Source organism: Meles meles, chromosome 6, assembly GCF_922984935.1.
Source record: "Meles meles chromosome 6, mMelMel3.1 paternal haplotype, whole genome shotgun sequence".
Taxonomy (NCBI): Eukaryota; Metazoa; Chordata; class Mammalia; order Carnivora; family Mustelidae; genus Meles; species Meles meles.
In genome coordinates, this window is record NC_060071.1 from 52,449,383 (window position 1) to 52,474,452 (window position 25,070).

A 25,070-nucleotide genomic window follows, 5' to 3' on the forward strand; every position below is an offset into this window, starting at 1 on the left:
CAGAAACCACTGTTCCCAGTGGAAGACTGTGGCATCCTCCACATCGCTCACGAATTTCTGCTAACAGGAGGATATTCTGCAGATGCTGGGTCGCTATGACTCTGGTCTCTGCATCTTAAAGATCTTTTAAAATCTTAACTAAGGGGCAGGGTCCCCACATTACCTTAAAACAAAACAAAACAAATCTCTCCAAGAAGAAAAGCATCTGAGTGTCTGGATTTTGTTTGTTTCCTACAATAGAGCTCGGAAGGCACGGGTGGGAGCACATGGCCGCGGGAAGTCGGTGACGCCATCCTTATTATTTTAGGGAACCGTGGAACGCAAGCCGAGGCGCGCTGCGGGGCGTAATTAAGCTGTCGGCCAGGCCTGGGGAATAGGCTGAGCGCCGGCGCGGGGAGGGCCAGCATTAACATAAAGCCTGTGACTGGCTCCAGCGCTGCCTGGAACCGGCTTCCTCCCTCCTCCAGCGGGCGTGGGGAGGTCTGTTTCTGCCTGGCCCAGACAGAGGAGCTGGTTCCCTTGCAGATGCTTCCTCCAGCCAGGACAGACTCAGCTGAACTGCAGGCCCCAGCAGCTGTAGGACCCGGGCTTTGGGCTGCTCCAGTGTGCCCATTCAGCGAGTGAACTCCCGGCAGAGCTGGGGCCGCTCCCCAATGTCCCGCCCTTGCTTGCCTGCCTGGACACCTCAGTCCTCCCTTCTGGACCCGTCTAGAGTCTACTCCACTTCCAGACCCTATCCGTTCCACCTCCTGGAAGGCCTCCCTGATCACCCAGACCCTTCCCTAGCCCTGCCTGCTTTAAGTGCATGTGAAGGGCGGTATTCTCAGGGCAGCAGAAAATAGGTCCAGAAGGCTGTCTGGGCCCGGGAGGTGGGGAGTTGTCTTGGTCTGACTTGGCTAGGGGAAGGGGGCGGAGGGGGAACCGGGAGAGGTGAGGTCTGGGAACTGGTGGAAGACACCATCCACTGAGAATCCAGCAGGCTGCCTCTTCTCCTTGGCTGTCCCTCCGCACCTGTAGTCCCGGAGGGTGGGATGAGGCAGGAGTCTGAAGTGCAGTCCAGTGAAGGCCCTGGTCCCAGCAGGTGGGATCTAAATGGGGACCAGGAGAAGGAAAGGGGGACAAGAAGCGTGGAGGTACAGTGCCAAGGACGGTCACTGTCCAGTCTGATGACCGGGATGGCCCCTGGTTACTTTGCCAGTAACTTGTCCTGTGCCTTGGGGCAGTCCCCTCCTGTGCACACTGGATAATGGAGCCTGAGTGCAGAGAGGAGGCCCCCTTCTGTGGGTCCACATACTTTCAGTCCCATCTCACATCCAAACTCAGCCTCTATTCCCCAAAAGGAAGTGAGAGATTTCATGGACAAAAAGAGCCCAGAATTCATTCCTGAGGGATGCCAGGAAGGAAATTTGGGGCCCCAGGCAATTAATGAAACACAAAAATCAATCATGTAATCTCTTAAAACACATCAGGATCACAAAAACAGCCCCCAGAGGCCGAGGATGTTGGGTTCCAAATGCAGAAGTCTGGCATCGTCCCCTCTGATGTCTACCATCTCCCAGGGCAGCAGGGAGTAGGCAGCTCAGCTCATGGGGTCCTAGTCCCTGTTTGACAACACTGTGGTTCACAGAAAACCACACTGGCCATGATGATCATATTAAAGAGCCACAGCACTGGCCCCATGCAACAGAAAAGCCATGGGGAGACAGGAAAAAAAGGCCTGGAAAGCAGAGAGGCAAATCCTAGCCCATCTTCCTAAAACACTGCTTTGACCATGTCCTGTCAGGTCCTGTCACTCCTGGTCCACAGCATTTACCAGCCACGGGGACTGCAAAGCCAGGGGATTCCCAGCCTCCCAGCCACCCGGTGTGCCAGGACCAAACACCCAAGGCGGTTTGTCCCCACCTCACCTCTCTGCCAGCCTCCCTGTCCTGCAGCCAACATGGTGACACCACCTGGCATTTCTTCCCATGTGACAGGTGACGAAGTGCTTCCCCAGACATCACTTCATTGACTCCGCAGATAACTGGAAGTATACCCATCAGATCCCTCTCCCAGGAAAATGGCCCCTGCCCACCAGGGCCCTCTGAGAGAGCCACTGCTTGGCCACAGGGCACCTGGCGTCCTTCTTTCTGCAGTCTCTCCTCCAAACACTGCCTTACCAAGGTCTGAGGTCTCTGTGTTCCCTGCTGGTGCCCTGCCCAGAGGGGCTGGCCTTCAGTAAACACTTGCTAAGTGGTCAAACTGGACTGGGTCACTCAAGCCAGAGCAAAGAATGGAGCAGGGGTGGGCAATGGCTCCGAACAATCTAGATTCTAAAAGGCTAATGAACCCCTTACTCACTTTCCGGAGCAAAGCATCGCACTAATTCCACTCATAGGCAAATCCACAAACATGGCTTCCTGGACCCCCTGTCTCAGCTGCCTGGGGTGGTTGACTGAGGCTCCTGAAATCAGACTCAGGGATCGGTAGCCCAGCTGGGATCACCTGTGGACAGCAGGGGCAGTGTGCTGTGGAAATGCCACAGGAGTCCTCAAGTTAGCAGGGTCTGAAAAGACAGCACAGGGTATCTGCCGTGGGTCCCACATGGACCTTCACAGCTACCCAGTCCCCATGGTTCCCGACGTGGAAGAACAGTCCGCAGAACAAAAGTTAATTTATTGGCTTCCTCAGTTTCACTCCTCGGGGATCCATGAGCTGGCAGGTCAAGTCTCTGCCCAGCCCGGCCCAGCAGCACAGCCCCGAATGTGCCTCTGATGGAATTTCTAGCTGGCTCTTCCAAAGAGCTTCAGAGAAGCCAAGGACCCCATCAGCACCACTGGACCCAAATCAGCTCCTCGGGTATCTGATGAAGCTCGGTGGAAACCAACCCTGTGACTCACCCAAGGTCACACACCTAGCCCATCACGAAATCCAAAGTCCTTGGGCTATTCTCCATCCTCTCAATTTAGGGCCCACACCCCAAAGTCTCGGGCCTCTCCAGAGGGGCCTCTTCAGAGTGAACTCGTTAAGGCAAAAGGAAACAAAGGAGGACAAGGAAACTGGCTGTGAGGAAGGGGGCCCCAGGCCCGATCCCTGCCCTCCTCCCTCCCTCCCGCCTCCGCACACTGCCCAGCAGGGCTGGAGATACAGAAGAGTTAGAGAAAAAGGCTCCGCTGCCTCCTTCCCTGCCACCTGAACCCAAGAGGACAGCGGCAGCCGCAACGACAGAAGCAAGCAAACGGCACAGCACTCAGGTCCCCCCATCCAACCACCCATCGGAAGCCACAATGGGGGACAAACACAGGACCCAATCTCACACAAGCACCTAAAGTTGGGGGTGCAAGTTTCTTCTATCCAAGGCAAACCAGCCAAGGGTCTCACATACGAAGCAATTTAATTCAGTTCTTTCTCCTTGAGAGAGATGTGACATGTGCAACTTGCCTACGTCTGTGAACGAGAGGCTTATGGTCAAAGTATTAGAGAAGGACACAGGCCCAACATCCCTATCTGTTCCATGTCTGCAGACTGGCAGGGCGGGGAGGGGAATGGTGGCAGGAGGGTGAGGAAGGAACGGGGAAGCGAGAGGCTGCCAGGAGAAAGGAACATGGAGGGCAGAGGGACAGACAGATAAACCCTGAAAAACGCCACAGACACTGATAACGAGAGGAGATGATACACATAAAGGTTCAGCACATTCTGCTGGACTTCAGAGACAGAACTTGACCAGTATTTACTGTCTTTTATTTTTTTATTATTTTTTAAATATTTTATTTATTTGACAGAGAGAAATCACAACTAGGCAGAGAGGCAGGCAGAGAGAGAGGAGGAAGCAGGCTCCCTGCGGAGCAGAGAGCCCGATGCCGGGCTCGATCCCAGGATCATGACCTGAGCCGAAGGCAGAGGCTTTAACCCACTGAGCCACCCAGGCGCCCCTATTTACTGTCTTTTAAAACAGGGCCCGGGTCGGGGTCCTGGTCCTTTGCAGCTCTATTACAGCTGCTATAATCTCGAAATGCTAGAAGCCAAACCAAAGACCTTACAACCTTTATGATTCTGGAGGAGTCAGGGAGCCCCACCACTGAAGAGACCTACTGAGTTCTGTGTTCATCAGCAGAGCCCATTCCAGGCTGTGTGGACACGGACAAGTCAACAAGGACCAAGGTTCCTCAGTCAGGGTCCCCAAACACTCTGCTCCAACAGGACTAAACCTTAAATTCTGAACCTTGAAGCCGACTGTTAAGGAAGGCACTGAGGGTGGGAAGGGCCCTTACAGCTGTGGGCACTGGGAGGACAGTCAAAGGAACTGGCAATGATGGGGGGCGGGGGGTGCACGCACGGGAGGAGAAGTCTTGTGATAAACCATCTTTCTCCAACTATTTGAAGGAGTGTTACATGCATGCAGAAGTCCATTTCTTCCAGGTTTTCCGGCACTTCAAGAACTGAGATCAGTGTGCAGGAATTGAAAGAGGCAGTTTTCGGCCCCCGTGTAAACTATAAGAGTGTTTAATGGGCGTCTGGGTGGCCCAATCAGTTGTACTCAGGTCATGATGCCCGGGTCCTGGGATCCAGCCCCGCTTCCGGCTCGAGCAGGGAGCCCGCTTCTCCCTCTCCCTCTGCCTCTGCCTGCAGCTCCCCGCTTGTGCTCTCTCTTTGTCAAATAAATAAATAAAATCTTAAAAAAAAAAGAAAAAAAAAAGAGTTGCTGAGACACAAAAATGAAAAAAAAAAAAAAAATAGAGTGTTTAAATCATTACGACCGTCCCCCAAAGGAATGGGCTGCTCTGAAAAATCCGTGCGTGGTCTCCCTGAGTGTACAAATCAGAGGCTACTAAGTGACTGTCCGCAGAGGCCTCCACACACACCCAGTGCCGAATGATTATTAAATGAATTAATATTATATGATGAAGCTCTGTAAAGAGAGAAGCCTTGGGTCTTTTTCGCCTCTTAAAAAAAGTCTGTGATTTGCTTCTTCCCTCTTCAAAGAAGTGTTACTCGTTTAGGCCATAGGGCGATTTTACTCATTCCACAATATTTACAGAGTATCTATTACATGCCAGAGGCTGGCATTAGCGATCCAGTTGGAGATCCAGCACTAAGCACAACTAGCCAGGCTTCATGGGCTTACATCCTAGCGGGGAGCGAGACGTTAACCCAACACGTGTAAGCTGTATGTAATCCACACATATACTAGACGGGAAAAAACCGGGGAGGAACTGGCAACAGTGGGAAGGGAAAGGGTGGCCAGGGAAGACATACCCAAGGTGAGTTTCCAGTAGGGACCTGAGGCCAAGTGAAGTCTGAGGGAAGAACCTTCCAGATAGAAGGAACAGCCAGGGAGGGCAGAGACCCTGAGTGGGGAGCATGTGGGGTTCTTCTGGGAAAGAGCTAGGATGACACGCGGCAGCAACAGAATTTGTGGAAGAAGGGAAGGGAAGGAAGGGAAGTGGTGGCAAGAGGATGGGGTGGGAAGAAAGCTGCCGCCACACCCACCCTTACACACGTATGGGACATCCTGCCTGGAACTAATGGTAAGGGGGTGAGCTTCCCAGGCAGTGGAGGGCAGAACTGTTGGGACCACAGCAAAGAGGGGAGAAGACTCAACATGTGACCACAAGCCTGAGATTTCCACTGCCCTTCCATAAAGGAAACCGGTGCAGGAGGTTTACTTAGGGCTATGCTCACCTGATATTTCCAGGTAGAAATAGGCCTAAGCCACACATACCTCCAGGAAGTACCGTGTGGCAGAGTGTTTGGATTAGAAGGGTTTGGCCTCACAAAAAGCAGTCAGAGAAATCCTGGTTTGGTTCCAGACTTGGGAACTGTGTGGCTTTGGACAAGACTTCCTGAGACTCCATTTCCCCATCCGTGAAATGGGGAGAATTCCTACCAATCCCACATGTCTCTGCAGGACCAGGTGAGGTAAACTGTGCAGTCCTGGAGGGTATGAGGAGGGATTTTAGACTCAAGTTTCTCCACCCAAGACTTCGCACCCTGGAGAGCAGAGATGAGGTGCTATGTCGCTCTGACTCCCCCACACTGCCTTGCACTTAAGCTCTCAATTAATGTTTGCTGAACTGAAAAGCATTAAAAATAACCTGGGAAAACATTCTGCCATTTTTCTTCCTATTAAACTGCAGCACTTTGCCAGAACGCTCCAGAACAGTCTCTCTTCACTGTAATCCTCCTGTCTGGGGGAAGAACCAACTGAGTCACATCAGGGCAGCGTGTTCAGAGGACAAACTGCCAGGAATGGGGACAGGAACAAGGCCCACACCGCTGCAGAAGGCCGCTTGCTCTCGGCATCACCCTGGCCTTTCTCAAACAGCCTGGGCCCATCCAGGTCCAGGCCACCAACAGAAGGGACTGCAGACCACCCTAGGACAGGGCCAGCATCTCCTGGACAAGCCCACAAAAGCCAGAGATACACCCAACATAGACAACATCGCCCTTCCACGTGAAGCCTTGTTCTAATCCAATCATCTCATTGTTCAGATGAGGAGACTGAAGCCCTGACAGATAGAACAGCAGGTCCAAAGTCACTTCCACTATTTTTTTTCTTTTTAATATTTTGAATAAGTAAAAACATTCATTCTCATGACTTCAAAGCCAAAAGGCATAAGATACACTTAATTCTCCCCCCCATCCTGCCCAGCTAACCATCCCACCCATTAAGTATCCTTCCAGAGTTTGCTGACACATATACAGGCAAATTCAAAAATCTTATTTTTTTTCCCTTTTACCCAAAACGTGCATATTATATGCTGATCTTTGCTTTTTTCTTGTGAAGCTTGTGTAATACAGTATACGAAAACCTTCCTCGTTTCTTACTTCCATTGTGTCCCATTGTGCAGATGTACCATCATTTTTCTTCACCTGTTCCTTATTGACGAGTATTTGGGTTGTTTCCAATCTTGTGCTATAATAATGTTGCAATTTATGCAAGTGGGCACATACATCATTTTGTGTTCACCAAACTTATCAACCATTAAGAGCTGGAATCAGATCCTACTTCTGACCCACAGAGCAGCTGTCCCAGAGCCTCAGGGTCCTACAATTTAACAGGTTCACCACTGTACCTACGTGGACAAGTCACTTTACCTCCATTCCTTCAGTAAAGGCTTAGAACCTACCAAAGGCCAGGCACGGCACCAGGCCCTGGGGACCCAGGGATAAAGGCATCCTTGCCTTCTGCCCCCAGATTGTCCAGTCTGGAGGAACAAGAAGAAGGGACTCACAGGGGCAGCTCCGTGTGCCCCGAGGGCCAGTCTCCCCATCTGGAAATAGATGGCCATAGATATACCTTAAGAGTATTGCCAAACACCTAACATGATCCAAAGCTTGCAGTAGGTGCTTAGGAAGGGGGAGGCCTAACTCCTGTCCCAGAAGGGGTCCAGCTAAAGGCAAAGCAGCCAAAACACCCTGCCACGCCCCTCCCACAGTCTCCACTTTGGTCTTCTAACGCTGGAACACACTGCTACTTAAGTTTTTGGGGCAGCACCTAAGCCCCTAATTGCCTTAGCCTACTTTTACTGGAAAAGGATTCGGTCTTCTCCCACTTTTCAGACCCTCTGGAGTCCTCTGAGAACCCCCAAGTATGCCTCTCCTCTGTGTGCTTAAGCCCTCATGTTTGAAGTTATGTCAGAGCCACAAGGGGAAGGACACAGACAGGCACAGGGAAGGTATGGAGGGTTGACTGTGCTGGGATTTCCTTGACAATGTAAAATGATCATTTAGTGGGGAAAATAAAGGAGAAAAATCATCGAACCTCACACTTACTTCCTTTAGTGTGTTCCATGTCACAATAAAATATTTTTTAAAATCCGAATTGCTGGTATCCCATGTTCACCCTCCTAGGGAAAGACAAATGCAGCGGATTTTGCAGAGGGAAGAAAGAAATAGTATCAGGAATTTAGAACATTTTCATATTATCAGCAGCCCCAAAGTGGCTGGGAAGATGCAGGAAGTCACAGTTAAGATCCAAGGTAGCTTGAGGTCACTGACCTGGCTTTGCACCCAAGCATAGCTCCCCAGGAGGGTATGACCTTGAGCTAGTTCCCTAACTAGATATCTGAACCTCCCTTTCCTCATCTGTTAAAGTGGGAATAATCTCACTTGTTTTACAGTATTTCTGCACAGATTAAATAAGAATAAATATGGTATCTGGCATATAGATACTCAACACCTAGAAACAAAATACTTGCAAAAAATATTACATATTTCTCAGTATTTAGGAAAAGGATGAAAATCCAGTGCCTTCCCTTTAGAAGCCCAAATTTATCCAGCCCCCATAATAATGGAAAGCCGTTTCCCTAACAGGCTAATTAATGAAGTCTTACTTCACCAGAGCTCCTTTCAACTTCGTGTGGGACACCTTCTTCTAGACGAAAACTATCAGCCAGTTAAGGCTGGTCCTTGGGAGAAGAGGTGGATCAGGGCTGGGTCTGTGACCTCATTTTACTGTGTTTCTCCCTGAAAATAAGCCCTAGGGGCCCTCTGGTGAGTCCTACCTCACCAGCTTTGGTCAGAGGCATCAGCACGGTCTCCCTGGTCCCCACAGAGATGCCTAAACCCTCAAACCAGATTGGGAGGGCCAGAGAGAATTCCAAAAGTCACAATCGCAATGGGCTCCTCAGAGAACCTGGCTCTTTTAGAAAGAACGGTGGAGATCCCATGGAGATGGGCAGCAGGGGCCTGCGGTCACCCAAACCGGGCCACATCTCTGCCTAGGCAGGGAAAGACCAACACCAGGTGGTTAGCCCCTGCCTGGAGGGCTGACTGGTGGACATAAGATGTGTTTCAACTTTCTGCTCCCCACCCTCCAACTCACACAGCCATAAATGAGGAAATAAGTCTGCTATTGTTAATAAATGCAAATTTACAAGTACTGATCTTTCAAAGCTTGAGTCTTGACAGGATAATAAGACATTCTGGGATGAAAAGGCAGAGGTCAGCTGGCCGGGGGAAATGCCCAACATTGGTGTGAGCAGAGTACTGGCCAGTTATGTTTTGTCCCCCTCTTCTACCACACCATCCTTCCTATTTATCATCTCATGAATCTGCATCTTAACCGCCCTGGGCCTCAGGTTGCTCCTCAGCAAGATGACTCGTAGGTATTCTGAGATCAGATATTCTAAGGTTCTGGTTTACCGGGACCAGATGTCCATTGTCGGTTATTCGAGTGACTGCTCAAATGCCACCTCCTCGGAGAGGCCTTCCGGGCTCACACATCCCCTCGAACACAGCTTGGTCTTCTTGGGACCCAGCACAGCAGCAGTCTTGCCTTTTGTTTGCTGACCATCCCCCTCAGGGGACCAGGAGCCCCGCGTGCACAGCACAGAGGACAAGCCTGTCTAGCGCACTGCTGTGTTCAGATGCCCAGAGAAGACCCAGTGCACAACGGTCATTCAATCCACATGTGAAGGTGAATGACCCCTCTGCAGCCTTTTCCATCTGCAAAAACCACCCTCCTAACTCTGGTTACCATCAGGCACTAGCTGGCCAAGTGCTGCTTAGCGTCAGAGACATCTGTGGACCTCATAAGCTTCCCGGGGCCAGCAAAGCATCTGCCCGACACAAGTCTGTTTTGCAGGACAGCAGGCACCTTGCAGACCAGGACCCAGACCTTGTCGGAGTCCGTGGCTACTGGTCATACACAGAGGTGTACTTCCACTTCCATGTCAGAGCCTCCCCTGTGGCCACTCCTGGCAGTGACCACACTGGCCACTGGAACTGAGGGAAGGCTCCCAAGTGCCTACGGAGGCCAAAAGTCTGCCCTGAACCACGTACTCCTTCACTTCGAGGACAGCATTCCGTTCCTGCTCCCATGACCACAGCGCCTCTGCATTCCCCCAAAACAGCAGCTCCGGAAAGCCCTACTCTAGAAGCCTCCCCAGACTCATGGACCACACCTAAACGTGCAGACACACCAGCCCTCTTGACCACGACACACAGAGGCCTATCTGCAACAGAGCCGCAAACCGGGGCTAGAAGGAGCAGAACCAGTCATTATGGCGGCAGGCCAACCGCTGCAGATGGGAGGCTTGGATTCTTCGAGCCTCCCAGACACAGCTGGGGAGCTGTACCAGAGTGCACGCCTCCCTACCTCCCCCAGGCCACGCCTGGGGTGCACCCAAATCTCCCTGGGGAAAAGGAGACATGCAGAAGTGGCAGGAACACCCTGGGTGACCGGGATGGCCAATTCCCAGCCGTTCATATGGAACAGGCTCTGGTGCCAGAACAGACAGATCCTTCCCACAGGCAGCTAGGCGGGAGGCTGGAGATGCATGACGTCATCACACAGCCTTCCCGAGGCACTCAGCTGCCACGGAGCTGTGGAAACGCTGACCTGACCCCATGGAGAGCTGAACCACCATGCACCCTGCAGTGAGGTGCTCCAGGCCGCGAGTCCTGAGGACCTCCATCTCTTGAGGTCACCCGGGAGGGAAGCAAATCGCACCCTTCTGGCAAGTGGAGGAAGACTTCCTGGAGGAGACGTCCAGGAGCTATCTGAATCCAAGAGGCCCGAGTGGGGCAGACCCAGAGTTCTGAGAGGCAGGAGGGTCTGCGGGCAGACCTTGTCCAGAAAAGACAAGCCGGGCAGACTTCATAGGGAGAGGGGCAAGAGAAGCCCTGGGGCAGGGAATGTCTGTAGCTCCAACAGCCCCTCCAGCCCAACCTCCACAAAAACAGGCCCGACCTCCACAAAAACATGCAGATGTTTTCCTGCCTGGGGCCCCTCCAGCCCCTTCCCACCTGCAAGAGCAGCTCCAAGGGAGGCCTCCTTCGGGAAAGGCAAAGACAGCTCTCCTCAAAACTGCTCCCACCACACACAGGCTCAGACACCGAGCAAGGGCCTTCTTCAGACGGGCCGCCCCTTCCCCAGCCCTGTTCCAACAGCTCCTCCAAGCCCAGGCTAGTTAGCATCTAGCCTCCAGGGGCTATCCACTACACACACCTGGCGTAAACATTTTTTTCAGTCCCGACCACAACCCGGGGGAAAGCAGGTATTATCGTTAGTCACCCTTCTCCGGACCAGGCAGCTGAGGCTCACGGGAAACCTGCTGGGTGTCCTCCCACGGCGGAGCACAGCGCTCAGGCCCTGCCTGCTATGCCTGCCTGCTTGGCTCTGGGTCCCCTCCTTCCTACAAAATGACCCCTGGCCTCTCAGTCCCCTGGGGACGGAGGGTCACCTCTGGGCTTGCTCAAGAGATGCCACCGGGCACTCCAGTAGCAGCCCCATGGGGAGACCAGTACGGGTACAAGTGTGAGGAGCTGGAATGAGGGTGCATGGGGGGGCCAGGCCAAGGAGCAGAGCAGCACCCCCCCCTCCCCGCGGCTGGAATGCCACACCCCTCTTCCCTCTTTTCCTTCTTCCATTTTCCTCTTCTTTGACATGCGCTCGGCTTACGTCTTCCTACCTGCTGTGAAGTTCTGCACCCTGCCTCAATGTGGCAGTCCCCGACTGTTTCAGAGCCCCCTTCGGAGCAGGCTAAAAATACACGGACTGGGCGCCACCCTTGGAAGCAGATTCTGAAGCTGGGTAGAGCCTGGGAATTTCTTAAAATGCTCCCCGGAGGCTCTGATACACAGCTGGGGTTCGAGCTGCACACCTTCCTCTTCTGGTCGGTGCTCTACCTCCCCAGCCCCACCAGAGACCTCACTCCATCAGTCTGTAACCCGCCCCCCACCCAGGACATAAGAGCTGGGTTCAGCACATTCCAGCTGCTACCCAGATTCTTAACCAGAACTCCCTGCATCATTCTGGATGCTGGGCACACAGGCTGTGGCAGTGAAAGTGGGCTCCCTGCAACCTCCCTGCCTTCGCAGCCACACCATTTGGGCCTGCTGGGGAGGCCAGCAGCTAGGGACAGAAGAAGCTAGTTACATAATGGGCAATGAGTGCCTCCCTGGGATACATGCCCCTGAAGAAATCTGTAAGGAATCCCTTTAAATGTACTATTACAGGTTCTTGCCTCAACCTCACCACCGGGTACACACACACACATACACACACACACACACACACACACACACTCACTCACTTTCCCTCTCTCATGACTTCTGAGGGAGGCAGCAGGATGCAGGTATCAAGGCCTTCTGGACACTTCTGACTTCAGAGTCCCGACACGATGCTGCACACACGGAACACCACAGGCCCTTCTCCAGACTTCACTCTGGCCCTCCATGCCTGCTCTTCCAGCCTGCAGCAGACCCTGCCTTATCCCTTACTCCCAGCCTGAGGACAAGGAGGAGAAAGCCTCCTCTCCCCACCGGGATCGGCCTCCGTCTGCTGCTCACGGAATTCTCTCACCTCAGGCACTTGGGAACCTTGCAAGACATCTGCAGACCCGCACAGGGGTTTACCTTCACCGGAACCTAAGGGACGGCCTGAAAGGGGTTGGGGGGGTGGGGTGTCTGTGCAGAGCAGCCAGCAGCCAGAGGCTCAGTGGACACTCCCCTCACTGGGGATCTCCAGCAGACCACTGCATTTCCCCTGCTTGTCAAAGAAGGGTTAAGGGGTGCCTGAGTGGCTCAGTGGATTAAAGCCTCTGCTTTCGGCTCAGGTCATGATACCAGGGTCCTGGGATCAAGCCCCGCATCGGGCTCTCTGCTCCACAGGGAGCCTGCTTCCTCCTCTCTCTCTGTCTGCCTCTCTGCCTACTTGTGATCTCTCTCTGTCAAACAAATAAATAAAATCTTTAAAAAAAAAACCTCCACCGCGACCCATCACACACCAGAGCTGGGAGGTTCTGAGCAAGGACAGAGTGCTGGGTAAAGTATGGACATGCCTTACACAGCCCGGACCTTCATGACCAAATTAAAAATAAAACAAACCACAGATCAGAGCAGCAGTCTCCTACGTGGATCGGCCAACACAATCTACTGACCTGGAAGAAAATATTAGGACATTTCAATATTTTTGGATGTCTACTTCTGAGGTTTACTTTCTTCTTTTTGGTGTTATGTTTTATACCATACATATGCTCACATGGGGTACGTGAACAATCCATGAACTAACAGGTAGATAAACTAGGGCTGAGGTCCAAATTCTTCCCACTAGGGCTGTAAAAACCAGAAACATCTGAGGACCACAGGGCACGAAGAAAGTGTGAACCAACCCAGAGGCAGGAGCTCACTCACCCAAGGGGAGAGCAGGGGGGTGGGAGTGGGGGGATAATGAAGCCTACATCGTTCCCGATGCTTTGTTTCAGGGGCTTGCGCTTGGCTTTCCAGACAGAGGGCAACGACAGTGACAAGAACACATAAGCTTCCTGGTCTCTTACTTCAACCAGAATTTCTAGAATGCCCACCATGTGCCAAGGGCAGTGCTGTGCTGAGGGTACACAGTGACGTGTACCAAAAACAGGGCCTTCAAATCATGCGGCTACACGGGGGGGGGGGGGGGCGACGACAGAAATGCTCATGAAAACACTCACATTCAAGAATGCATAATTACCAACTGAAGCACTGTGAAGGAAATTTCTGTAAGAGTTTCATAACAAAAGAACCAGAGCCGAGGAGGGAGGGTGAGGGAGCTGGTAGAGACAATTAGATGCTAAGTTGGTGACAGTGGTGGCAGTTATGGCCTGGAGTAGTTTTGTGGGAATAAAGGCCAGCGCCGTGGGAAGGTGGTGAGGGAAAAGATGAGAACACGCCACGGCCAGTCCACACGGGACCTCAGTAAGGTCTCAGTAAGGCTCCTGGACCATCTCCCAAGAGCGCTGTGTGTCTGAAGCACAGCGACACGAGGACATCTGTGTTTGGTTCTCACCATGCTGGCTGAACATGGCTCAAGGGGGCTGCTGATGTAGGGACATCAGCTGGCAGGCAGGAGAGGATGGTATTTCGAATAGACAGGACTTGGGACAAACAGAAGATCACGGGTGCATCTGCGGGAGCACAGAGGTGACCGAAGACAAGGGATCTTTCCGGACACTCAGGTGGAGACATTAGGTAGGTCCTAAGCTGAGCCAGGAGTTCGGGGCCGGGAGGCCCATATCGGATTGCAGGGAGGGCACGGTCCCTTCTGCTGTCAGTGTGAGAGAATGCAGACTGAGAGCACCCATGGCCCAGGCTTCATGGTCACACAGAGGGACGCACAAAGGACCCCAGAAACAAGGAGTGGCCAGAGCTGTAGAGATGTACTGGAGAAAGGGTAGAGCGAGAGGAAACGGCCCTCAGGAAGGTCGAGGATGCAGACACTGCTGAGCAACCATGTAAGGGAAGACTGTCTAGAGTTGTTTAGGAAGCCGACCGGAGGGGGAGGGCTGAGGTGTTGGAGAAGCGAGGGCATGGAGAAGGTGGTTCTAGACAATTCAGGAAGTCTGACTATAAAAGGGAAGAGAGAACTAGGCAGCAGCTACCGTGACACGATAGAATCGAGCCAGGTTTTCTGTTTGCTTTGAGATGGGAGAAACATCTTAAGCCTCAGAGGGACCAAAGCAGCGGAGTGACTCAGGGGCCCAGGAGGCAGAAGGGAACTGAGCAGCACGAGTGGACCAGACCCCAAGGGCGGCGAAGATGGGCAGATGGGCACGGATACCAGACTCTGCTTGGGCATTTCTTCAGAAGCCAGGTGTGGATCATTTGTGAGAGGGGAGGGGGTGGCCAGGAAGGCAAGGGGACGGGGTCGGAGGGCAACCTGGGGAGGGGGTATGATGCGGCTGCCCTGGACAGTGAGCAAAGGCACAGTCTGGGAGAGGGTGGGCAGTGCGTGACCTTACCGTCTTTAGCAACTGCATGGCATCCCGTGCTGGGGCTGCTCAGCGGGATGGAGATGCTACAGCCATACCCGCATCTAGAAACAACACATTTACTACTGAACCGCTTGTGAGGAAAAAGACTTCTGCCAAGTTAGAACTTCTAGCTTCTAGCCTCCTTTCTTACTGAAACAAATGCGACTTTTTTATATAATGTGTCTGTTGTTAACGTGTGTGTGTAAGTGAATGCCGACGATGGTGCTCCAGCGGAAGCAACCATAATACCAATAATGGGTACGGTTCACTGAGCGCTTACTGGGTGGTGGGTACTATTCTACCATCCCTTTACAGAGAGATGAGAAGTGCCGTGACTCAAAGTGGGAGAGAGACAGGAAGCACCACCCAGGTAGTCTGGGTGGAAGCAGGAGCCAAAGGCACTCTCCTCTCTGTCCCTAACAGCCTCTCTTCCGTGCTGGGACATGTCGGAGCCGGTGGGCAACCTGCACAGGGCGTGGCACACGGAGGACGGAGAGTGACTGGCGGTGAGTGTGCAGAGAAGGAGGGGGGCATGTTTGGCTGGGGGCCCTTGGGCATAACCAGGAACCTTGGAAAGCGTCCACCTGGGGGTATGAATTTAGGGTAAGGATTCCTAAATGCCATGTGAAGGTTTGGAGTGGGAAAGAGCTAGAGTGAAACCAAAGGGCCACGTTTGAGAACATGGGGACCCAGGGACGAGTTGGCTTAAAAGCAGGAGAAATCACTATTGACCTTAGGTGGAGGGATTTCACAAAGCTACAAATGGCCTTCTCTTGTTCTCCCAAATCAAATCACAAGATGTCTGGGTGTAAAGGAAGCTTAATATTCATCTTTTAATGCTTCTCAAATAATCACAAGCAATAAGATCAATTGGTGGGTCAAAGCCAGAACAGTTTTTTTTGTTTGTTTTTTTAATGAACAGAAGTGTTTTCCATGGAGTAAGGAAGCATCTTGTCATTTTTTTGTGTAACCTATAAGTATATACATACTGGGTAGTGGTGTGAAACATATTTTTATGTTAGGATCAGAGAGTTGGAAAGCCACCCATCTAATTCAATACTCCCATTTCAGAGCAGAGGAAACAGAGGCCCCAAGAAGCCAGCAGCTTGTCCAAGTCAGTTAAGAGCAAAATTGAGAACAGCACACAAGTCTCTAATAGTCCTCTGCTAATTTCCTCCCCAAACCAGAATCTCCAAACACAAACATCTCTGGGAAAGACAGCCATGACTTTAATCCACATTAGGGTAACTGATAGTGGAGTAAGTAAGCTGATCTTGTAGATCCGCTGCCTAGAGCGAGTTCTGGTAAAGAAGATAGGTGAGCGCACCAGGGCAGCTGAGGGGCTGACACGAAATAGATCAGAGTGGAAACACAGGGGTTGCAGGGTGCGGCTCAGTGGGCACAAGCCAGGGCCTGGTGTGGCAGAACAAAGATATTTTATCTTGTTTACATACTTTGTATGGACAAATATCATCAGGACAACTGGTTCTATGGAAGGAGGCTGTTTTCCTGTCCAGGCAGGTGGCCCAGGGCCATGGGTGCTTTGCTCATCTTGTTTCAACCAATTTTATTAAATGACAAGTTCTGAATAACAGATGCCTTCGCAATTCTCCATCCCTGCCAGACTCCATCTCTCTAATGAAAACATCATTGTTGGGTATTTATCATTTGTACAATTGTATTTCAAGGTAACATAAGATTACAGATTCCAAGTCAGGTCCCTGTTTCTCTGTATTTGTGAGAAGGCAGCAGTGGTGATGGGGGAACTGATGGTGTGTACTTCCTGAGAGACCAGACAACTAGCAAGTGCAGGGGGTAGGCAGGTCAAAATGGGGTGGGGAGGCACAGTAGCACCCATCTAGAAGGGAGTGGCCCCCTCTGGACACCAGAATAATAAGCCTCCTCCTCTTCCTGTCATAATTCAGGCCAAACAACTGGGGCAAGTTCATGCGACCAGGGCTCATCACCACTCAGCAATAAGCTCTGCGTCCTCTCCCAAGCGACTACACCAAGGTAGAGAGGGCAAGTACAGTGCTGAGATGTCTGGGGAGTATCCTATGTACACAATACCCACAAAGGGCCACCCACAGCCCCAAGTTTCTTATTTCAATGGGGTATCATTAATTTGGACTGAAGCTCCAGGATGACCAGTCCCATAGTTCAAGTAGGTGCCTGTATTACAAATACAAAAAGACTGTGAATTCTAGAGGAAGTCACCTTGAAAGGCTGGCGGGTGCACGCCCGGCCAAGACAGGGAACTGGGTTGGCGGCCTGCTGCTCTTAAGTACAGGTCGAATTTATGGGAGCTGGGACTCTTCCCCTTAGATTTATCTCCTCCTCCCCCTGGTCTGGCCAGTCTTACTTCTATTCCCTCTGCTCATTAGCTCAAGTACCAGAGGCCAGAGGTAGAAAGGGCTCTGAAACTCAAAGCCACTTTGTTGCTGGTTTGTTCCCCAGGAAACATGCATGGTGGGAGAGCAGCAGGGCAGAACCAGAGACTGCAGGATTATCTGTGGCTTTCAATGATCTGTGTTCCGAGGGTCTGATGTCAGCCATGGAGGACACAGCTGCTGCACCTTCTGCAGGCCCCAAAGCCCTAAGAAGCCGAGTGAAATTTAAGAGTAACCATTTAACTACAAGATATGCAAAAACCTTCTGAAATACTCAGGAGTATGCAAGCTGAGGAATTTTAGTTGGTTACACAAAATTACTTCTAGGTAGAAGGGGTGCTCAATTCTAAATTGGTAACAAGGCCAATTTCCACTAGGCATCAACAAGTTAAAGGGTATACAAAAAAGAAATTGGAAAGACTGGGGCGCCTGGGTGGCTCAGTGGGTTAAGCATCTGCCTTCAGCTCAGGTCATGATCTCAGGGTCCTGGGATCAAGCCCCGCATCGGGCTCTCTGCTCAGCAGGGAACCTCCTTCACCCTCTCTCTCTGCCTACTTGTGATCTCTGTCTGTCAAATAAATAAATAAAATCTTTAAGAAATTGGAAAGACTCCTAATGCACCACCCAAATGAATGGCTTGTCATATTTTAATAAAAAATTTAAGAATTAAAACACACACACACACACACACAAAACAAGAAAAAAAACCTAGATCCCGAACCCATCACCCCACAAACAAGGATCACCAAGCTTTCTCTATAAAAGGCGAGACAATAAACTTTATCTAGAGACAAAACTAACAATACTACACAGGCACTTTTATAATGACAAAAAACAAAATTTCCACAATTCTTTTATTGACAAAATTCAAAATCTATAATGAATACAATTTGGGGAGTACCTGGGTGGCTCAGTCGTTAAGTGTCTGCCTTCATTAAGCATCTCTGCCTTCGGCTCAGGTCATGAAACCCGGGCCCTGGGATCCAGCCCAGCACTGGTCTCCCTGCTCAGTGGGAAGTCTGCTTTTCCCTCTCCCCACTCCCCCTGCTTGTGTTCCCTCTCTCGCTGTCTTTATTTCAAATAAATAAAATCTTAAAAAAAAAAAAAAAAGAATACAATTTGGGGTGGAGTAAGGGTTATAACTACCTAACAAGACAAGTGGAATTCTTTTGGGGGGATAACATTTCACTTAACTGAGATTCAAAGTTCAGTGTTCTACATCATCAAATTGATTGCAATGTTTCTATGTACAGATTATTCTTAGTTCATGATACAGAAACAGGCAGCTGACCCTGAATTTGATGACCCTTGCAGGATCTGCATTTTACACACTCCCCTGGTGATTCTGATGAGGACCCATGTTTGGGACCTAATGGACTATACAACTCTCCAAGTCCCTACTGTCCAACTAAAGGGACCCCTAGCTTAATGATGGGATGAGAACTCAACTCTGTAGCCTACTGTGACCACCCTCGCAGCATGGAGGATGTCAGCCGGCTCTGCCGACCCCTAATGAGTTGTTAAGGAGGATTAAAGGAGATGATCCGTGAGCTGTTATTAGTATACTACATCTTGGTACAGAGGCCATGCCAATTCTCTTCAGTTTTCTGGCTGTAGACGATGACAAACAAAAATGGAGAATGCATTACACGCAAAATCCCACATAAACTACTGCCGAAGAGTCTTCTCCTTACCCAAAATGTATCCCCCAACACCTAAAAAGACAGACTTATTTCAGAGTAAACAGATGTGATGTTCTAAACCAAACTCAGAAAGTGTACGGCTTCCTCTGTATCAGAGCCCCTGGTCCTGACCATCCATCTCAATATCTTCAACCGGGAGGCCATCCCAGGTTCATGTTTGCACCTTCAATGACAGGAAACTCAATCTCTCTTAGGGGGACACTGTTTTAAAGGCAGAGAAGAAAAAGCTCTTCCTCTCTATGTCTGACCAAAAACGGTGCTTCACAGGAGAGAGAACAGAGACTAAGAGTTCTGATAAGTTCTCTATGCCTCAGTTTCCCTACGTATAATGTGAGAATAATAATAGTACCTACCTCACAGTGCTGGTGTGAGCACAAGATTAATTGATCTGTCTAATCCACTTAGAACTCTGCCAGGCACAGCGTGGGGCTGTGTGAGCATTCACTATTATTACTGTTCTTGTTGTCCAGAGCCAGAGAGAAGCTCAAAGTTGTGCCTTATGGCACCCGAGTTCTCTCTCCAGTAACCATCACATACTCAGTACCAGAGGGCCAGATCGTTACTCATTAAACCGGATCACCATTCCCCTTTTACAGGTGAGGAAACTAAAGTTCAAAGAGGAGGTTAACTTATCCTACCTCTTTGTAGTAGTCAGAATTCCAACTTGGGTCCATGGGAGTTCCAAAACCCAGCTTCGCCATGGAGCCCCCAGACTCAAAATTACCACCAGCAGCAATCCCCATTAACAAAACAACCAACCATGACCATACTGAGCTGGAGCTCAGTTTTCTGCCTGGGGATCCTTGGTTGGCTTGCATAAACTGGAGTTAATATCAGGCTACATGAACCCAATTAGGCAGTAAGTCAGTCTGGAAAACATCATGCGACGTATTCCAAAGGTCAAAGTTAAAACCTGGCTTCCTGGCCAGCATTTGCCCGGCACTGCCATCAAAGCCAGTCTCGTGCAGACACCACTTTAACCAGTGAGGTGCTTAACCAGCACTGACATCGGCTCTTTAAAAAGTCCCGGAGAGAAGCCAGAGACGTGACGCAGAAAGGCGGTCGGCAGAAAGACATCACTTACTTTTTTAAAAAGCAAACCTTATTCCTTATTCCCTTCTCTTTTCGGTTTAGGGTTACGTTCACTACCATAAACTGCCTTCCCCAAAGCAAAAAATAAAAGGGGGAGAGGCAGAGGAAGATTCGGGGGGGCTCTCCTAGCTGCAGGGCGCTGCAACACCCACCTGAAACCCGGAGCGCGACCTACCTTCCCGGAGAGCCCAGCCCCGGAGGGCGTTTCCCCCAACACACCGACAACTCGTCCCTCCCGGGTAAGCGGCTGCTGTCCTTGGCTCCAGTTAGGGCCGCTAGAGTCGCGCGCGCGCCCCCCTCCCGAAAAAGAAACCTCATGTTTAATTTCTCCCCCAACCCTCCTATCAGTTCCTCCGAAAGAGCAAAGACCGGGGCAACCAGTACGTCCTCAGGGCCACATTTAACTACGTCTAAAACGCCAGCGGCAGGAAGGGCGAAACACTGGCGAGCAGAGGGGCGGGGGAGAAAGGGAGCGCGACGGGGGGTGGAGGGAGCACTTGCGGGGAGGATCGTCGCCCTCCCAGGGCGACCGCCGCCGCGACGCTCCAGCAGAGCCTCAGGCCGTTGTCGCAGGGAGGGAGAACCCCCTCGGGGCCCAGAGCACAACCGGGGGTCCCCGGAGCCGGCTTCCCCTGCTGCCTCCACGTCCGGGGCCGTCGGGGCGATGGCGCAAGACTCTGCACCCCCCCCACCCCCCAGCGACAACAGCCACGGTGACAAAATGGCAGCCCGGCGCCCGGCAGTCGTGCCACAGGCGAGCAGGGCCCCGGCGGCCGCCCCTGCCCCCCAATAACGCCTCGGCGCCCTTCGGGCTCGGCCTCCGGCGGGCCTAGCCTTCATGAAAATAATAACAAAACACCTCAAGCTCCGAAGCAGCTGAGGAAGCCAGGAGGTCCGCCCGCGATCCGCCGGGCGCACCCGTGCCCGGCCCGCGCGCGCGAGGCCCGGCCACCCCGGCGCCAGCCCGCCCGCCCGCCCGCCGGCCCGCGCCCCGCGCCGTATGGAGCCCGGCGCCCGCACTCGCAGCCCCGCGCTCGGCGCCGGCCGCGCCATGGGGGAGGGGCGGGGCGGGCCGCGCGAGACCCGGGAAACATGGCTGCTCGTCCTATTTCGGCGTCGCGGCGTGGCCACCAGCCCCCGGATCCGAGTTGGGAGAGGCTCCGAAGGTGGGTGTGAGGGGGCCCCGGGTGGAGGGGGGGCGAAGCGCAGCGGGGAGGGGCGCAGGGGGCGCTCTCCGAAAGCTATTTGTCTTAAGAACGGTTAAAAAAAATAGTTCCTCCTCCCCCACCCCTTTTGTCCCTCATTAGCTAGCTTTCTCTCTACCCCCTCCTCTCCAAATGTGCCGAAAGTGCCCCCTCCATCCCCTCCCGCGCCCCACCCCGCCTCGAGGCAGGGGGCAGGCGAGTGGGCTGGGAGACTCGGAGGCGAGGGGGCGAAGCGTGAGAAATCGCTCCCAGTTCGGCGCGGCGCGCTCCCCTCCCCCAGCACACACTCGGGGAAGTTTAAAGAGCCGGTTCGACCCGCTTTCGATCTCGCTCCCAGTTGGCCAGCCGGGTGGCTGGGGTTGGCGGTGCGAACCGCGCCTCCACACCCACCCGCCACGACCCCGGCCCCCTACTGTGCGCCCTTCCCCCTCCGCACGGGGGGCTTCCGGAAAGTACGCGGGAAGACCGCGGCTCCGGCCCCCTCCCCCATCACCACACCCAGCCCCCAAATCCTCTGGCTCGGGGTCTAAGCCGGGATGAAACCGGCCAGAGAAAGGCAGACCGCCGGCAAATTGTTCGCGGAAACTCCTGCCTTCTCGGCGGGCACCCCCTCCCCTCGCTCCGCCACCCCCTCCCCGCCCTGCGCGCCATAAGGCACTGCACGTCTACAGTCCACAGCTGCGTTATGATGGGGGGGGGACCACAAAAAGGATCTTGTTTTCAAAAGTCTCACTCAGGTTTGGGGGAGGAACTAGAGAAAAGAGGAAGCAAGGCCTGCCTTCGCCAGGGATTCGGTTTTTAACGGGCTGAAGGGGCGACAGGTCAGCGCACCGCGCTCCCCAAACTCCCAACTCTGGAACCCTGGCCACCGAGGCTGGAGGAGAGGTCCTCCTGCCCGCGCCGCCCTGGTCTCCGGAGGGGCCCGGAGAAGAGCCGGCCAGGGTCTCCGCCCCAGAGCCGCCAACTCGCATAAAACACTGTTTGAAAGCGAGAGGGAGACAGAAATACAAACGAGCGTTCGAGTAACCCACCCTCACCTTCCCCCTCCTTGGGGGTGGGCTTTCGCCCGAGCCTCCCAGTTCCCATCCGTGTAAGTTTCCTCCGGCCGTACTCCCGCCGCTGCCCAATCAATAACGGCGTCCAGAAGGCAAACTCCCATCCCGGAGCTGCGTGTTTCCTATGCCCGCATAAATCTGGACCCAGCCAATACCCACCACGGGCACCAGGTCTGGGCAGCTCGCGTCCTGACAAAGTTTCCCGTGCCCATGTATGAACCAGGCGCCGAATGGCTGCCGAGGAGCCCACCCTGGAGAAAGACTGGCCGGGGGGGGCGTAAGGGCTCAAAGGCTGGCATCTTAGCGAGGCCGGAAGGAGCAGGGGTGAGGGGGGACCGGGACGTAGCCTTTGGGTAACTTGGAATAGCGATCGCTCGAGGTGGGGAGGCGCGGGGATTATCTGTGCCTTTGCACGTTCGAAAATCCCTCCCCCCTTCCAATTTATCCTCCCTTCGCAAGGAAAGGAAGAAACATCAGCATCTGGCCCGAAGGTGGGGTGGAAAGAGTGAGGGAGAAAGAGGAGGAGAGGAAGGGAGGCAGAGAAAGGGAGGGAGGGAGAGAAAGGGCGCGTTCACGAACACTACAAAGTTACAAATATGGCTCCCCCGTCTCTCGCCTCATCACTGCAAAGAAATGAAGACGCACTTTAAACTCGAGCCATTCCCAACTCCACTGCAGCCCCCTCCCCACGCGCTCTCCCCGGGGGCCTCGGCCCACATTTATCAGAAACTAAACCGGACTCGCGAAGCCCAAAACTTATTGTGTGTGTGCGAGCGAGAGAGAAAGGGAGGGGGGAGGCGCCGGAGGGGGGCGGAAGGGGGGATTCATTTATAAAATATAAAACCCCCTTTTTTTGTTGTTAAATCCAGGAGGCAGCCCCCCTCCTCCTCCCTCGTTAATCTTCGCCCCAGACGGAGTCAAGGGAGCAGCGAGCTCAGATGGTTATTTTGCCTCATTCTCTCCGACCCAAACGCGTGCGCCCGCTGGCCCCCGGTGGGTGCACACTCGCACGCACACTCTCGCACCCACACTCGCACACGCGGGAGCACACGCACAGGTAGTCACACACCAAGGGCAGCGGCGGCGGCAGCCGGAACATGCTCGGATGGCATTGCAACCCCCCAACCTTGCAATTCATTTGCAGTCCGACCCCCAAACCCACACCTCCCGGGCGCCCCCCCTCAAAAAAAAGTGCCTCCCCCCAACGCACACACACACAAAGTAGGAGAATGGACCGACAGAGATATTTTTGGCAAATGCTCACATCAGAGGGCGTCCTGTTCCGCAGCTCTAAATGAATCCGTTTGTCCATGTCCATCTCTCGCGCTCTCTCTCTGCAGAGGCTCCCGCGCCGGCGGAATTCAATCAATAAACCCCGAACCCACGGCCGCGCGTTTTAGGACTTTGAAGGCTCAACCAGCTCCGCTCGGTTCTCGAGCCCCCAGCACCCGCGGCGCACACTAACCTGATCACGGAGGAGGCGGGACCTGAGGTCCGGTGGCTGAGCGGCAACAGCTGAAGCCAATCGCTGCCGAGAGTCTCCGGGCAACAGCCAATGGTGGCGGCGGCGGGGGGGGAAGGGACCAATGGGCGGGCTGCGCAGCCGGCCAGGGAGGCTCAGCCATTTGGTTGTGGTGCCGGAGACGGACCCCTTTAGATTTCGGGGCGGCTGAGGAGCGCGGCGGCTGCTTGGTGGCTGAGCTAGGGGGGTGGGCAGAATGGCGGGGGAAGGGAAGGTGACTGCGCCTGGAAGGCCGAGCCGCTCGGCCTCGCCAGCCCGCCGCCGCCTCAGCGTTTGGCCGGGGGCGGGGCCGCAGGTGCGTTACTCGAGGGGGAGGGGCGCGGCCGGAGGGGTCGGGGTCGGGGGTCCTCGCCCGACCGAGGGTTTCGTGCAGCCGCCCTGGGCCTGCCCGCGTCGCTGGACCGGGTTGGCTAAAGAGGCGGACGGCGCGAGGTCCGGGGACCGCGGGGCTGCCCGGCGGATGACCGGGCGGATGAAAGGCCTGGAAAGAGGGGGAGGGGTCAAGGGTGCAGTGGGGGGAGGGGCTGGTCATTTTCTGGGTCCGGCGGGCGGAGCTGGTAGAGCGTGGCCGCTGCCCTCCACTTCTGTGGGTACCCACCCCGAGGCTGCGGCTCACTGCCCGCGCGCCCCTTCGCCTTTTCCTCGTCCAGCCGCGGCCATCGCTGCCCCCCCTAATAAACAAGTAAATGAAAGCAAGATGGGTCCACCTTTGGATGACTTTCCTCGTGGTTCGTGACCCTCTCCACGGAGGGGCATTTCAGTTTGCTGTCATGTCAGGTCAGCCTGGAAGGAGCGATCACCAGGAGTCATCCAGGATCTTGTTCAGTCAATAAATGAATGAAGACCATGGATTAAGGATTGTTGCTGAATATATTGAATATTAAAAAGTGAAAACGGAAGGTGCTAATAACTCCTGGTTTTCTGGACCAAACATAATTTATGGGCTTTGTAGACTTAGTGAAAGAAAACGGCGCAGAGTTTATTCTAATCGTCCCCCTGAATCATTTGGTACAATTTGGGTTGCCAAAGAGGCTCTATTCGGAGCACTTAATCCAGGTTTTACGGTTTGCTTGCTTTGGGTTTTGGGTTTTTTGTTTTCATCACATTAGTTGTAAGACCTAAAAGCCTTCAGTCCCACTGGGTTACCCACTTCTTATGGCCAGGCCTTGGACCTTGTCATTCACTAAACTCGCTGCCTGGGGCTGTTAATAAATCGTGGGGTTTGTTGTCAACAAGGACAGATACATCTTTACCCTTCCACACAACTGTTTTTCGGTGCTTATAAACCTATAAGGTCTACACTCTCCCTTATACACTCCATGGTGGTTTTGGTGGGGGGATACATTGTGTTTATTTTTCAGGCACATGGGTTCAAGGGAGAGATAAACC

At 53.3% G+C, this 25,070-nt stretch overlaps 1 protein-coding gene across 1 annotated transcript in view; it reads right to left on the bottom strand.

Annotated features, from left to right (window-relative positions):
- ANP32A (acidic nuclear phosphoprotein 32 family member A) overlaps positions 1 to 23,751 on the bottom strand; it is a 38,157-nt gene extending 14,406 nt beyond the window's left edge. Inside the window, exon 1 of the mRNA XM_046007536.1 lies at positions 23,424 to 23,751. Coding sequence (XP_045863492.1) covers positions 23,424 to 23,477 — 54 coding nt within the window. The 5' untranslated portion in view covers positions 23,478 to 23,751. The remainder of the gene's footprint in view (positions 1 to 23,423) is intronic.
- Positions 23,752 to 25,070: the final 1,319 nt, after the last annotated feature.